Here is a 15340-nt window from a genome sequence, read left to right on the forward strand (position 1 = left end):
TATGTTTTAGGAGTTTTACCTTTCATGCAACAGAAACATTGAGATTGTAGCAAAGTCTCACAAATTTATTGTAGTATAAAAACTGATTCAATTACAAATAATCAGGCCGAAGTCTTGTCAAGTACAAAAAAAGAAGTTCAAGAATAGAACACAATAAACAAGACTAGAAGTAGTTAAATATTCCTGTACCCAAGTAACGCTGAGATAATTGTTATTTACAAAATCTTGCTTAAATCTCTTGAGACCATGTTGAGCTACAGTAATTTCTCTACCTTTTTAGGAGATTAACATGCAGATCTGACAGTTGTAAACAATGAAAGGAATGTATACAAATATATGTACATTGAGGCATAGTGCTTTGTAAGGACTTTGTTCCCTGTGGTTGAAGTGAAGAATTGGTTTTAGTCATTTAGACTTTGAAGGACTTGTCGCATCTTCTCTGTGCCCCCTCCCACCTCAAGTTATTTGTTTGAACAAAACAGTCTCCTCAGAAAACAGCAACTGTACTGTGGAAGTTGTCACAGTTGGTTGTTACAAAAGGACTTCTTGCTATGTGATCCACAAATTAGAGAGAAAGAGAGCAAGAAGTCCCCACTGAACAGTTTGTGCATCGAATGTTCTGAATGCCCTTACTGGACAAGCACCAAACAAACTCACATTTCAGCTGTGGAGAGCAGTGTAATGACAATAGATATATACATTATTTTAAATAATTATAAAAATTCAATATACAATGGCTCTGAATATACAATAATATGGTAATTAAAAAAACTCAAACAAGCTATGGTGAGAATACCACCATTAGGCACAAAGTATATCTGGTGTTGGCAATTTTAAGGGAAGTCCAAAGACAGACCATTTATCGTTTGTCTGGGTATTTCAAGATGAATCCCTTCAAGATAATGCAAGAACCTATTAAAAAAAAAGTAAAAATTATTGTTAAGTGAACAAAGTTATTTCCAAATATAAGGCAATTTTATTACTTTGAGAGACAAATGTCCACTTTCCTTGCCTAGAATTACTTGACAAAATATTTTATTAAAATCCTTAACTACCTTCCATAATGAAATGTAGCAAGATTTAGGAAAACCCAAACTTACCTTCTTTTAGCCTTCCCTTGCTCTTTAAGCTTCTCAGACCTACAGATACTGCGGAGAGTGGGGAGGTATTCAAGGGTACTGGCTTGCTTATTGCCCAGGTTTAAAGGACTTCTGGAAAATACAGTTTCGATGACAGCCAGCCTCTTCTGTGCTTTTTTGTAAGTGCTAAAACAGAGAATGAAGCTTTATTTTTTCTTATACAAGAATGTGCACTGATGATTTTATTTCTTTAGGATCAAAGCCACTGGTTTAAAACTCCATTAAATTGATGTCCAGAACTGCATCCCAATGGATCAGATGTCTCCAGCTTCTAATTGTGTGCTGCTTACACAGCATCACAAAGCTGCACCTGGACAGAAACATGAGGGCCAGCAGTTTGTTTGGCCAAAGCTCTTGTCTTAATCAGGAGTCTGATCTGGTGAGCTCTTCAGTCTAGATACAGATCTGAGGTTCAGTACAACCACAACTGAAAGCATCTGTGGTCTTCAAAAATAAAAAGCATTATGCAATTGGTATTTGCCAGAATATCATTGTCAGGTCCAGTGTCTAACCCATGACATAAACCTGGTTACAGGATGCATGGTCAGATCAATTCTGCCATTGCTCCTCTGGGTACTGACTTGCAGAAGAAAGGCTCTAAGCCATTTTCCTGTTAAGACTTCTGAATGGCTAAGTACCCATTGTGCCAATTTTACCTATGATGACTTGTTTATGTTAAAAACAATGTTCCATGTTCACACTTGAGAGTATTCTTTGGTCTTTTAGAATGTATTAAAGGTTATTCTTTGTTAGCATAAATTATTACAAAGAATTTACTTTGGATTTTGTTAGGTTTTCATCAAGCAACACTTACCAACACACTTAACATGAGTTCAGTATGAGCAGGTGACAAATTTACATGTTTGCTACTTGCAGAATCCCATCTGTCTTGAAAAAGCCATTCCTTTAGGGTTCTGTTATTCTTTTGGGGGTGGTAGTGCTGTTTGTCCATTTTTAAAGTAACTAGACTAATGCCACCATTCCTTAACAACATTAGAGTCAGGCTGTTTAAGAAAAGTCAATCTTGCAGATTGACAAGAAGTTAATTTAAGGTTGTAAAAGCACAATGAACAATATACTGCAGTGTTTTGAGGCATACTGGCAACAGTCATCATGGTATAAATCTTTATACATCAATTCTGAAGGTCCTACACCCCGTGAAATGCTCTTCTTGACAAATTGCTGCATTACACTCCAGAAATATTAACAAAGTCTTACCTTGAATCAGGTGCCTGACTGAAGGATATGCAATTCCTTGTGTTTGAGATAGGCAAAGTAAGTCCCTTCAGCTGATCACTTTCAGGTGTTTTACTGGTAGTTGAAAAGGATTCCAAATTTTGTGAAATATTAACAGAACTTTTAGTGAAGCTGAGTGCTTCAATAGCTGCCTTTATTTCACTACAGCTCTGGGAACTCCACCAATCAGTATTTTCTATACTAAACTCATCACAAAGACCATTTCTGATTTTGGCATTTGTCCAATGAAATTCTTCACTTTTAGAAAACTCCAGTGGTTCCCTGGTGTTAGTGTTTACACAGCAATCCAGGAAGGACATGTTTTCCACAAACTCAGTCAGTGAATTCAGGCACTGAAAAACAACTGCAGACCTTCTTTCATTTACTGAGGTTTTAGCTTTAACTTCTTTTTGTTCTTTATGCACCAGCAATTTTGATTGTTTTTTATTCATTTCAGCATATGACTTAGGACTGTCTGATGGTAAAGTTATGAATTCAGCGGAATAGTTCAGCTCAGAATCAAATAAGTCACTATCATCCAATAGCTCAAGCCTTTTCTGAGCCTTTGTCTTTTTAGACCTTTTCCCAGGGCTACTCTTTCTAGAGCAAGAACTCTTAGTAGATCTGTCTTTTGAAGAAACTATAGTAGTCCTTTCAAGTGTGGACTTTGAGGCTTCAGACTGGTTTGACAGAACTTGCACTGGTAAGGGAAGAATAAGTTCAAGATTACTATATACAAAATCCACATGCTTCATCTGGAATTCTGTGAGGAGCTGCAGCAATTTATTCCATTCCTCCATAGTTGTGATTTTGTGCTGTAAAATAATAATATGAAAGCTTTATCAACATATTAAAATTAATTTATTTAAAATAAAAAGTTTATTATAGAAAATCTCACACTCCTGGCTTTGTGCTAATGAGGTGAGGGACTGTTTTGCTTGCAGGAGACCACCCCAGTTCAGATTGTACCTAACCATGGAATTGTCCAATTTCTACAACAAACCTTTTCAGAGATTTGCTTCTAAGATTATGCTATTCCTGGTGATGGTTATACTCAGTTGTCTGACAATCATTCAAAGTATTACCAAATCAACTACAAAAATACCTTAAGAAATGTAAACAAATCTTCTGAAGGCAACAGAATGTTCTTGAGGCCAAGCAACGTCTCTACACAGCCTGTATCACATTTTGGGAACTCCTGAAGATGTGAATCATCAGCTTGAGAAAATTCCACCTTGGAATCCTTACTCTTTGCAGGATGAATGACATTATCTGACTTCCTTGTCTCTTCTCCTGCACAGAGATAACAGGCTTTACTTGAAAGGGAACAACATAAAATTGATTTTCCACCTCTTTGCCTCAATTCCTGGCACAAAGGATGCTCTAACTGTCACCTCTTGCTGTGGTGCTGGTGGAACAGAGCAGCTGAAATGAGACATCCCTATGCCCACATCACTGCTGTCAGTGCTACCAAACTGCTCTCCTGCTTCCCACGTAACCTTTCAAAGAGGCTGTGCCTTGCTTGTCTTCCCTGCCACTCCCTCACACCCCTAAACTCTTCCTGAACCCTTTGGGATCAAGTTCCTACCCCTGCCTGCTTGCCAGCTGTCCCACTTTTAGCCCTTTTTCAGCTATGCTTCTTCTAGGTGAATTGCCTACAGCTATATAGATAAAGAACTGCAAACTCTGAGGAAAATCACTACTGGTTTCCTTCTTTGCCTAGTTTAGGGAGATAAGTACCATATTGACAGGCAATAAAACCCTCAAAATTAAGTTCCTTAAGTACTAATACAAGGCTTGGAAGTAGCTAAAAATAGCAGAAGCATCCTCTCCCCAAATTTAGGAGTCTTACAAGAAGTTACCATTTATTCATACATGTCTAATAATGCTTCAATTTAGTCAAAATCATGTTTAGATAAATATTTTTAAAATATTAAATTAAATCAACATACCATGGAGTGCCAAACACTTCTCTTTCAAGCATCCACCTCCACTTCTAACCCAGAACTGTAAGCACAGGACACTTTGTCTGATATCACAGTTATTTGTGGTCAGGAGAGCAGCCAAGTCTTTCACATCTGTCCGTAGGTTCTCAGCCAGGCACAGAGCTTGGAGGTAGCTCACAGAGTTTAACTAAACAAGAGTTACAGAGACACTGAAACAACTCCTGCCAGTCACACTGCAGGAAGTCACACAAGAGCAAATTATTCTATTTATGCTTGCAATACATTTTGCCTTTTAATACAGAAGATTAGTTTATTAAATTAGATTACAGTTAGATTAAAACCTGTAAGGAAAAGCAAACTACCCAATCTATGTAGCCCATGTCAGAGAATTAAGTTCAATTTAGAAATAATTAAAAACAAACACACAAACATATTCTGCTTATGGTCCTGAGGCTACCTACACTTTGCTTCTCATCACCAGTGATCAGCTTTTACTGAAATATATTAATTTTAAAGGTTTTTCTTGCATTCTTTCTTTTAATTCTGCAATTGCCTGGAAGTCCAACAGGTTTTCAGTTTCACATTACAAAATTTCACCTTCTCAGTAACTAGGTCCTTCTGATTCTCATTTATTTAGGTTTTTCACCTAATACATAGGTGCAAATAAAACTATTTGCTGCACAGAACTCTAGTGTTTACATTAAAGGAATAAGCCATAATACTTCTAAAATAACTGCTATAATTTTTAATGAATGAACCAGTACTGGCATAACCAACCTTCAGATCAGAGGCATCAGATATTTATCTAAATACATTCTAAAAACTAAATGAAGTGATTAAGTGATGTTCTTATTGTAACTCTCAGCGCCACTAAATTGTTTGGAAAATAAATCTTCCATGCTATTAAAACAGCTTCTACATGTAAAGATAAATACATCCTACATCCTTACATAAATCTCAAAGACATGTCTGTCTCTGATCAAACAAATATGTTACATCAGAAATATATAAACCTACCCCAACATTTAAATTTCAAACTGAAATCAGCTGACAATTACTTGCTTAAGATGTACCTGCATTTCCAGGCACAGACTTACCAAGGAAGGGGTTTTAAAGTTGATCTCTTCAAAATAGCCATCAAACATTAAGCTAAATGTTGGATCTATAAAGAGAGATCAGTGAACTGTCATGACATTATGTTCAAACCTAGTTATTTTCTTTATCCATTAGAGCAGCCACTACCTTTATTCAACACTCAGATACTTGCTTTACAGTCTCCACTCATTTAATTTTGCATTTAGGAGCAGTATTCAACCATCACCATTTGCAGCCTCTAATTAAAAGTGGTTGTTCTGTCTGTAAAGTCTAATTACTGTCACAAACATTACTCACCATTGGTGGTAAGAATTACAGGTCTCTTTGCAGTTGCCATGAATGTCTTTATTGCACTTAGGAATCCTGCATCTTCATCAAATATTATATCCACCTACAGAAAACAAACATAGTATCAATAGCTTCAGCAGCAGTTACAAGCTGTGAACAGTCACAGTACATTTCATGTGAATTTTACCTCTTCAAAAAGAATGAGAGATGTTGCACTTTTCCTGTTGTGTTCTCCTCCTTCTTCTTTGTTTATTGACTTAATATGAGCATCTTTCTTTACTTCCAATGAATTCTGAGTATTTCCTGCAAAATAATTGAGCAGGAAGGAGGAGTGAAACTATTTAATGCTTTCCAGGTGCTAGCTTCAAATATCCCCCATGTATCAAATACTTAAGAGAATTTAATCATTTCTCCACACAGCTCCACATACATGGTGTAGCATTTCCATCTCCAAAGGTAATTCATTATTAAAAAGGAATACCTTACCTCCAGTTTTTTCTTCAGATGTTGATTCTCCATCAACATCTTTATGTTTGGCAGAAATTTTGAAGTAGTTTGCAAGTGTTTTAGAGGGCAAGCTTCGTTTTAATCCTGCTCCTTTTGGTGACAGCGGTGGTTTTCTTGGAGAAATAACTTTCTTTGGAGAATACATTTTTTCTGCAAGGCATGTTTTATATTAAACTTCATCTGGAGACATATCAAACTGATATTTCTCAGACAAACTTAAAGTAAAACCCATTTTTTATCTGTGGTAAACGACAGATTTACTGTGCTGATTTTTTGCTTGTTTTCCTTTTCTCTTGTTATAGGAAAAGCTTTCTGTTCAACTTTCTATTCAAATGCCACAACACTTGCTCCACCACTGCAGAAATAATGTAATCAAGAGTCAGTATTTTAATAAAGTCATTATTTAATTTGGTCTGTAGTTGTGTTAACCAACAGACCAGCTCTTACTATTATGGCCAGGTAAGCTAAATTTGCTATCTTTTTAAAAACAACTGATATCTAAAACTTGTTTTGGGAATTCAGTCTTTAACAACCTTCTCACCTCTGTAAAACCCACCCCATAATTCAGACAAAACAAAGAACCCCAGATAAGAACCACGACACTTACTTGGTGACTTGGTAGTGCTACAACTGTTAAAAAAGCAAGGCTTGTGTGCATTCACACCTTTTTTGTCCACTTGATGAGACTGAGTAGCTTCTTTCAGCTGAGACAGAATCTGCCTCCCACTACGCTGGCAAGAGGCATTGACTTCAAATATCTGCAATGGTATTTAATTTACAAAAAAAAAAAAAAGAAAATTCAATTGTAGACATCTTGTATTACAAATGCTTTTGTATCATTAGCTATAAATAAGAAAAATGCACTGAGGAAAGAAAGAACTCCACACACCTTAAACCCAAGCTCCTGAGCACAAGCATACACTGCAGCAGTTTTCCCCACTCCTGGTGGGCCAGTTATCAGAACCGTGTTGCAAAGGGTTATTTCTTCCTCAATATCAGATTTATTATCTTTAAAGTCAAGGCTGCTTAAAGAATCTGTAGAATTATTAAAAAGAAAATAAAGGATTAGTATAATTCTTTGCAAACTTTCAACAAAAGAGAAGCTACATTAATTCTGTCAGTACCTTCTTGCTCTTTGTCCTCCTTTTCCCTCTTCTGATTTCGTTTTTCTTCCAAATCAGCTCTCTTTTTCCATTCTTTTAACCAACTATAAAAGAAAGGAAGAAAACTGGAATAAAAATTGCTGGTGAATTAAGTGAACCAAATTAAGATGGAACAGAGCATAAAACTAGGAGACAGCTACTTGCTACCCCACAGAAACCTATCAAGTCCTTTCAGATAAAAGCAAAAAAATATTCAGGATTTGATTCTTTTGTAGAAAAGGTTTCCTTTTTCATTCTCCATTCTGTTAGCTGATTGGTATAAAAACAAGTCAAATTTAACTGAAAGCAAAATGTGTTAGGTGGACTTCAGTGTTAAATTCCTATCAAAAGAAGATAGTACAGCAAGGTCAAGATCAGGATGCTTGTAGGGAAGTACAGACAAGTACTGCTCTCTCAGTGCTTGAGCATTATCAAGTAAATGAGGTTTTGAGTCAATTTTAGGAATGGATCCATGTCCCAGTTTCTGACCTGTGCAGCCTTTCAATTTCTTTCTTGTTCCCTACAAGTTCACTGGAATCTTGAGGCTGATATTTTTCTGTCCAGAGCATATCTTCCTTTTCCACACCTACAGAAAAAATATTATCCATTTTTAAACAGTTCTTCATGCAATAGAATTCACCAAATCCAGAAGAGTACCAGGACTAGATTTGATTTTTGCATCACAGTGGAAAGCTGACATATATCACACATACACTTCCTCAATGCAAAGATTAAAATGAGACAGGAGATGCAGTTACCTGAAAGTGCGCTTGGATCTGATAAACACCCAGGGTGTTCTGTCACACTATCTGGTTTCTGGGTCTTGTTTTTTCCCAAGCGTGTGGTTTGTCCTGTCTCTGCCTGTTTTTCTCCAGATACGGGAGGAATAAGGTTCCTCGAAACTCTTGATTTCATTTCAGTCTCTGTACCTTCAGTTTGTTTTCTTCTTTTTGATTTACGGTCTTCTGTTTCCTTCCTTTTCCTCTTCGTTTCCTTCCAATTGTCAGGATGTTTCTCAACTACATCAAGATCTGCAGTGCTATCTCTGCTTTCTAAGAAAAAAAAATTACATCCATTTAAAATTTCAGGCTATGTCCATTACTACTGCACATTTGCTTGAGCCATATTTGAAGAATTTGGTCAAAATAACCTAAAATGTGAGAATCAATTTATTTCCAACAACAGTATTCCTTCAGTAACATTTTTTTAATTCCCTGTTGTTTTTTAATGACAGAGAGAGTGAGGGTGGTTTTCTCCCTACATAAATTCCTAACCTTGTGTACTGCTTTCCAAAGCCAACCTCTCAGTTTGCTTTTTCAGGAACCTGGAGTAGTATTTTCTCACTGGAAACTGAGAATTAGAAGTCACAATCTCATCTAGCAAATCCTTGTTGAATGCATCAGGAAAAGCTGGTCGGTGGCCTGAAAGCTAGAATACACACACAGAGAATTACTCAAAGACTTTACAAAGAATGTTTTGCATAATTTAAACTGGCAATATCTTGTTAAATTCAGAGATTAACATAAACTGTTAAGAACTAATGAGAACTGCCTAATGGTAAGATGCAAAATGAGTAACTCATACACAGAGCAATTAAAAAAATATAAACAAATTACAGGATTGAAACAAATTCTAACAACAGGAATTATTAAAAAACATAACTCCAAACAAGTATCAAAACAATTTGAATTTAAAGTACTAACCGCAGGTGCAGAACAATTTCCAGTTAGTTTTGAATTCACAGTGGAAAATTCACCAAGAGAGAGAGTGATTTTTGTGATGTTTGTGACTTCAGTACTCAGTTCCCTCAGCTTAGTTAATAGAGGACATGATGGTGATTGCAATTTCCACATTGAAGAACCTACAAAAAAGAATCCCCACCAAAAACAAAACAAGAGTTAACTTCTATTCTAGGGAAAACAAATGGGCTGGTCTTCTCTCTTTAGTGAAGTATTTTGCTTTTGTCAGAAGGAAACAGTTTCTGCCCAAATCAGACAAACACATTATGTACATTTAAACAAAACCCAAAAGCTTAACACAAGCTTACAGTCATCCTTCTGCTGTACATGGACAACAGTCTTAAAGCAGGAACTTGCAAGAGAGTATGCTTCCATTGCTGCTGCCTTCTTTGCAATCTGCCTTTTCAATGACTCTGGCAATCCACTCATCAGGAATTCCCGTTTCGCTCTGAATGCATCACCGTCTTGAGAATTTTCAGATGCATCTTGGCTTTAATGAAAACAGAAAAGAAAAAGAAAGAAAAGAAGATAAATTTAATCACATTCTCTTCCAAGCGAGTTGAAGATAGTCTAGCAGAATGGCTAAAATTAATTTTAATGTGGTTAGTTTGAAATTAATTCTGTGTTAAAAATTTTAATCTAAAAAAAATTCTCTTTTGGTTTTGTATTTTTATATGCAATTTGGGATTTCTATTTCATCAGTCATAAGCTACATTTCCAGACATGTAATATGGTTCTGAAATGGTTGAGAAACTCTCCAATAAACTCCTAAAATTTTGCAAGCGATTAAAATATTAATCAGTATAAAAGTCATGAATATTTATAGCACATTTCAGTAAGTATATTTAAATCTGTAAAATGAGAGAATGTTAACATAACCTTGAAACGTATTTTGATGTTTAAGCAACTGCACTCTTGACAACTGACCTGCTTTCATCAAAGATCACAATTGGTTCACCTGCAGACCTCTGCACATTTTTGCCTAGGCAGGAAGGTGGAGATCCCAGTTTCCCTTTAAAAAGGTAAAAAAAATCTATCATTAGATTAACACTGATACAAGATTCTAACCTTGCTTCTGTGTTCACTACCTGTATGTTCCATTTAATATTATCAGGGAATCTCCTTTTCTTAAGGGAAAGTTGAGTATTTTAACAAAACGCATTATACCTTTGTTTTTAATTATTTCCTCAGTACAGATGCTATTTTTTAACATTAGGGAAAAAAAAGGAGATGCAACAAAACATGGTATATGGTGACAATTTTTCAAATAAACAGTTTTCCCTGAATGAAGAAAAAGCAAAACAACACATGTAAATAACCTCTTCACTATTAATTCTTATAAAACTGGAAGGTATATATTGGAATATTAAATAAAGACAAATCAGAAGAAAATATTAATATACTGCAAAGGCAGCTTTATGAAGTAAAGTTACAATAGTCAATGATATAAAAAGTTTCTGTAATAAAAAATAAACACATCCAGTAAAACCCAGTTACCATTGGAGTTCTTTGCAACCTTCAAGTTTTTAGACTTCTTCCCCAAAACATCATTTAAGCTCCGAAGTTTCTTTTCCTTCACGCTCTGCTCTGTAGCTGTGACACTATCCACGTTTGAACCTAGAATTATTACTGATTCCTAGAGGGAAAGCAAATCAAGTAAGAAAGGCAACATAAATTTTCCTCCTTTATTAACAATACATTGCAAATAATCTACCTTAGCTTGCAAACACTTCTAGTAAAGAATCAAGTAGGAATCATTTGTGTTGCTTATATCAATAACAAATATATCAAAATATCCTCCCCCCTCCCCCACAATACAGCCTTACATCACTTTTTTCTAATTTCTTCTTCTCAGCAAGAGCTCGCTGCCGAGATGAGCGCCTCACAGGAGCTGCTGGGTCTTCACTCATTTTTGATCTGTTCTGCTGTATAGCCTTTGCTTTTTCAATCAGCTGCTTTGCTTTAGATATGTTTTTAGAACTGTTTATCTGTTAACAAAGAACAAAAAAACTGAAATAGCAATTAATGGCACTCTCTTCACTAAGTACTTTGCATATAGATATAACTTTTCACTTTTATAGAAATTGGCAATTGTTGCAAAATTTCTTTGGTATCAAAAAGAAAATGAAATCATTGAAAGGACAATCAAACCAAGATGATATCCACAGTTCTCAAAGGGGAGGGAAAGCCCTGCAAGGAGATCTTCAATTTTTTTCATGGAGCAAATATGGGCACTGACATTCTTAAGCCTCAGCTGTTCTGCTGTGCCCAAACACTGTCACAAATCACTGGATCATTTAGGTTGGAAAAGACCTCTGAGATCAAGTCCAACCTCTTGATGGTCACTACCTTTTCAACTAAACCATGGCACTAAGTGCCACATCCAGTGATTTCTATATCCCATCCTGAGAACCTGTAGCTCAGGAGCATGCTATTTTATGGAATTTTTCTGTTTTGAAAGGTGGATTTTTACTAATAAAACATGTTTTAAGATCTAAGGTACAAGAAACTATCTCAAATTTCATCATAAATGAGAGTATATTCCTTTTCCATAGGACAGCTGGGAACTGTCATATTGTATTATTACACAATACTGAATACACCACAATTATAACCATATAGGAAATTACAAAATACTGACACCAATTGTTACATAAATTACCTTTGTGTTTTTGGAGTGAGACTCTTCATTTTTCATTGCTTCAGCTTTATTTGATTTTGTAGCTGCTTTGATACGTGTAAACCTCATTCTAATTAGGGAAAAAAGTATTACAAAATTATTATTGCTTAATAAAGGGAAATGTTACTCTCAATTTAATTTTCAAAACCTTTAAAAATACAGTGCTGTAAACAGAAGCAACTCTCCAACTGGTGGATGAGGTTTTTTTTGTTGCTTGGTTGGGGTTTTTTTGATGTCTTTATTACAAACAAATTTATAGTCAGCTTTGGTTCTTCTCTATTTTTACCCACCATGACCTGTATCCATGCAACTTTGCTATACAATCCATTTATAATTATGTCTTATTTTCAAAATACTTGCATACAATTAATGGGCAAAGGTAGAATAGACTCTAAAAAGTTTACCTTATTGGGCTGCTTCCATCAAAGGGCACAGTAATCACCTCAGCTCTGTACATGTTGCTTTTCTTGCAGGATTGTCTGTGTGCTTTTGGGGTGGAAGTCTCTAATGGACTTAATTCATCTGCAGAACAGGCACTTCTATTCCTGGGCTTTTTAGGTGTAATGTTTGTTGATGTTTTGGTTTTCTGCTGCCTTAAACTCCTCCTTAACTCATTCACTTCTGGACTTGATAAAATTATTACATCTAAGGTGTTTTCCGCAGTAACAACACTAGGACCCAAATCCTCTTCTCCAGTATAATTGCTGGTGTTTGACACATCAGTTTCCTTAGTTTTTGAAGCCTTCTTTCTTCTGTTTCCTTCTTTCTGAACCTTCCTAGATCTTCTGGATTTAGTTCTATCACTTTTAGGTTTAGAATGTGTACATTTGTCCACATAATCTTCTGGTACTCCACTTTCTAATCTTTTATTTGAAGGAATGACATCTCCAGATTCCTCTTTTTCTTTTGAGCACTTTGCAGCAGCTTGCTTTTGTTTTCCAGGTGCCTTTTTAACTCCACTTTTTGTTACATCTGCTGTTGGTTGTTTAAAAGCTTTCATAAACTGATGCTTTTCTTCCAGAGTACATTTTGGCCTCAGAGAATCCACCCCTCCAGTCTCCAGTACAGCCAGCTCCAATTCTTCTTCCTCAATAACGACGTTAGATTTTCTTTTCTGAGTCACCTGTTCGGTTTGCTCACTGTCCAAGAGGGCTGGGCTGCTTTCTTTTTCCCCTACACGTCCTTTCTGCTTCAAAAAAATGGAAGCTATTTTCCTAGAGCCTTTCTGCTCCTTATTTGAGGGAGGTAATTTGGGGGGAATGGAATGAACTTGTGCCAGGACAGTCACTGTTCTGAGTGGCAGCTGTTGGGATTCCTCACACTTTTCTGGGTCACTAACACTATCACTTTTGTCCATTTCATTTGCTGTACCAGAAGTGTCCATTGCTGGCTTTGTGTCTTCTTCAACATTATTTTCTCCCTGACTTCTCAAGAAGTCCTCAAATGACACAGTTATTATACAATTATTTACCTGGGATGTCCCATCATCCCTAGGAACCTCAAAACTGGAATCACCAATAGCAGCATCACACTCTGCTACTGCATTTGTCTTATCTTCAGTTTCCTTTTTACACATTTCATTAATCTGGTTTTCCAGTGAAGAACTTTCAGACAAATCAGTATTTACTTTGTGCTTCCTTTTCCTTGATTTTTTTATCCTTTTTTTTGATCCATTTGTTTCACAACCAAAGTTTTTTGCGTTTTTTCTCAAGGGGATAAGGTTTGGGAGGTTTTCTCTTTGACTGTTATCTTCTGCTAATTCTCCTGCACATTTTTTGTCCTCTAGAGTACAAGAAGCAATAAAGTTATTACTGTCTTGTTGCAGTCCTCTAATTTCTCTGCTGTCATCACTACTAATTTCTATTTCAAGGTCATTCTCACATTCTTTAACTTCTTTTAGCATAGGACTTAAATTAGTTTTCTTCCCTTTTCTCTTCTGCTTTAAAAATGGCTTGAAAGATGATTTACACTCTTTATCATCAGTGTCCAACAGTGTTTTATTTTCTCCAGGTCCTACTGCGAATCCAGCATTCTCAGCGGCAGATGTCTTTTTAAAATAATCCAAGATGTTGTTGGATTTTGGTGATGACAATGCTTTATCCACTGGTTTTGCTAATGGTGAAAAATACCTTGTGATCGTTTTTGCAGAAGCATCTTCCTCTCGCCGCTTCTTGCATGGCTGTAAAAGGTACAACACGAATCTTAGTTTTAAAAAACTTACGATGACTTACACAGAACTTTTTTAGAAGACAAAAATTCATGTTAATGTGCTCAGACTGGGCATGCATGAACTCTATCTCCACGTTTTCACATCTACACCTGAAATAAAGATTCTGCACACCTGAAATAAAGATTCTGCTGTTTCAGATAAAAATCCTGTTCTGAAACCTTGAGATGGTCAAAACTGAATGGGATTACAAGGTCTTCAGAACAGCTCTGCAGAGATTTCGCAATACTGGAAGACTGAAAGTCTAGGTCAATTCAGATGATCAGCCTTGAGATGCTCCCCAGAGCTTCTGTGCAGCATTTAAGAGGGAATTCCAACGTCACTTAAAAAGGTCTGATCCTATCGTAAACATGTGACACATCTTAGGAAGACAGCGTACCTCTAAGAGTACTTAAAGAAAATGAACACAAGAGAATTCTTATCTCGTATAATGATCCAAACCATGAAAGAACATTTACTTCTACAGCTCCAAAAAATATTTTGGCTCATAAAGACTTTTATAACTCCAGGCTTACCACAAGGTGAACTCCTCGGAAATCCCACCCTCTGAAGCAGGAAACCTCTCTTCCCAGAGCCCCTCGAATGCCATTAATGACAGCCCGGCCCGCGGGGCTGCGCCGAGCGTCAGCAGCGCCGGGAGCGCGGCCCGGGCGGGCGGCCCCTCACGGCCCCCGGTACCGCGGACGGGCCGGTCCCGGCAGAACCCAAAGGGGCGAACGCCGAAAGGGGCGAACGCCGAAAGGGGCGAACGCCGAAAGGGGCGCCCCCCGCCAGCCGCAACCCCTCTGTCCGCCCTCACAGCGCGACCCCGGCCCGCGTCCCCACCTGAACGTCGCCGTCGTTCCCGGGGAGGACGGGAGAGGCGGCCGCCGCGGCCACGGCGACCCTGCCCACCATGCCCCGGCTGCAGCGGGCGCGGAGCCCTCCCGGCTCGCTCGGGGCGGGGAGCGCGGAGCCCTCGGCCCCGGGCGGTGCCTCAGGGACGGGGGGCGCGCGCCGCCGCCATGGCCCCGATGGCGCCGCCTGACGGGCGCGCGCGCCGGGCGGGCGGTAAAAGCGCGCGCGGGATCAGATTCGGATCTCCGCGCGGAAGGCGGGGGGCGGGGCCTCGGGCGGCGCCCGCGTGACCCGCGCCCGCTGCCCAATAGCCGCCCGTCGTCCCGGTCACGTGACGCGGACGGACCGGCGCGCGCTCGCCCCGCCCCTTCTCCGCCGAGGCCGCGCCCCCTTGTGCCCGCTCTCCCGCCTTCACCGCTGTCAGCCGGGTTTTCGCGCCGCCGCCGTGACGTCACGCGGCTATCGCGTGCCCTACCCGCCGCTGACGTCACGCTTTGACGCTTC

The 15340-nt window shown here is 38.2% G+C and overlaps 1 protein-coding gene across 1 annotated transcript; it reads right to left on the bottom strand.

Annotated features, from left to right (window-relative positions):
* Nucleotides 1–44: 44 nt before the first annotated feature.
* ATAD5 (ATPase family AAA domain containing 5) lies at nt 45–15035 on the bottom strand. Its single transcript, XM_021537738.4, has 23 exons — nt 14825–15035; nt 12177–13951; nt 11755–11842; nt 10919–11080; nt 10590–10728; nt 10020–10104; nt 9401–9582; nt 9057–9214; nt 8628–8781; nt 8112–8405; nt 7843–7939; nt 7336–7418; nt 7101–7246; nt 6819–6969; nt 6191–6361; nt 5892–6007; nt 5714–5807; nt 5419–5483; nt 4328–4508; nt 3481–3668; nt 2358–3190; nt 1101–1265; nt 45–912 (listed from the first exon to the last, which is right to left on the bottom strand). Exons 1-23 carry the CDS (start codon nt 14894–14896, stop codon nt 834–836), a joined length of 5478 nt encoding a protein of 1825 aa, XP_021393413.3. The 5' UTR covers nt 14897–15035; the 3' UTR covers nt 45–833.
* Between the last annotated feature and the right edge of the window lie 305 nt (nt 15036–15340).

The sequence above is a fragment of the Lonchura striata genome, chromosome 18 (genome assembly GCF_050655825.1).
Source record: "Lonchura striata isolate lonStrDom1 chromosome 18, ASM5065582v1, whole genome shotgun sequence".
In the NCBI taxonomy this organism is placed as follows: Eukaryota; Metazoa; Chordata; class Aves; order Passeriformes; family Estrildidae; genus Lonchura; species Lonchura striata.

Excerpts from the sequence above, each read along its gene's own strand:
- ATAD5 (XM_021537738.4), bottom strand. The coding sequence starts at position 14,896 with ATGGTGGGCAGGGTCGCCGTGGCCGCGGCGGCCGCCTCTCCCGTCCTC. Across the intron at positions 11,081-11,754 it reads CTCACTCCAAAAACACAAAG|ATAAACAGTTCTAAAAACAT; the intron begins GTAATTTATGTA and ends CTTTGTTAACAG. Across the intron at positions 3,191-3,480 it reads ATTTGTTTACATTTCTTAAG|CACAAAATCACAACTATGGA; the intron begins GTATTTTTGTAG and ends ATTATTTTACAG.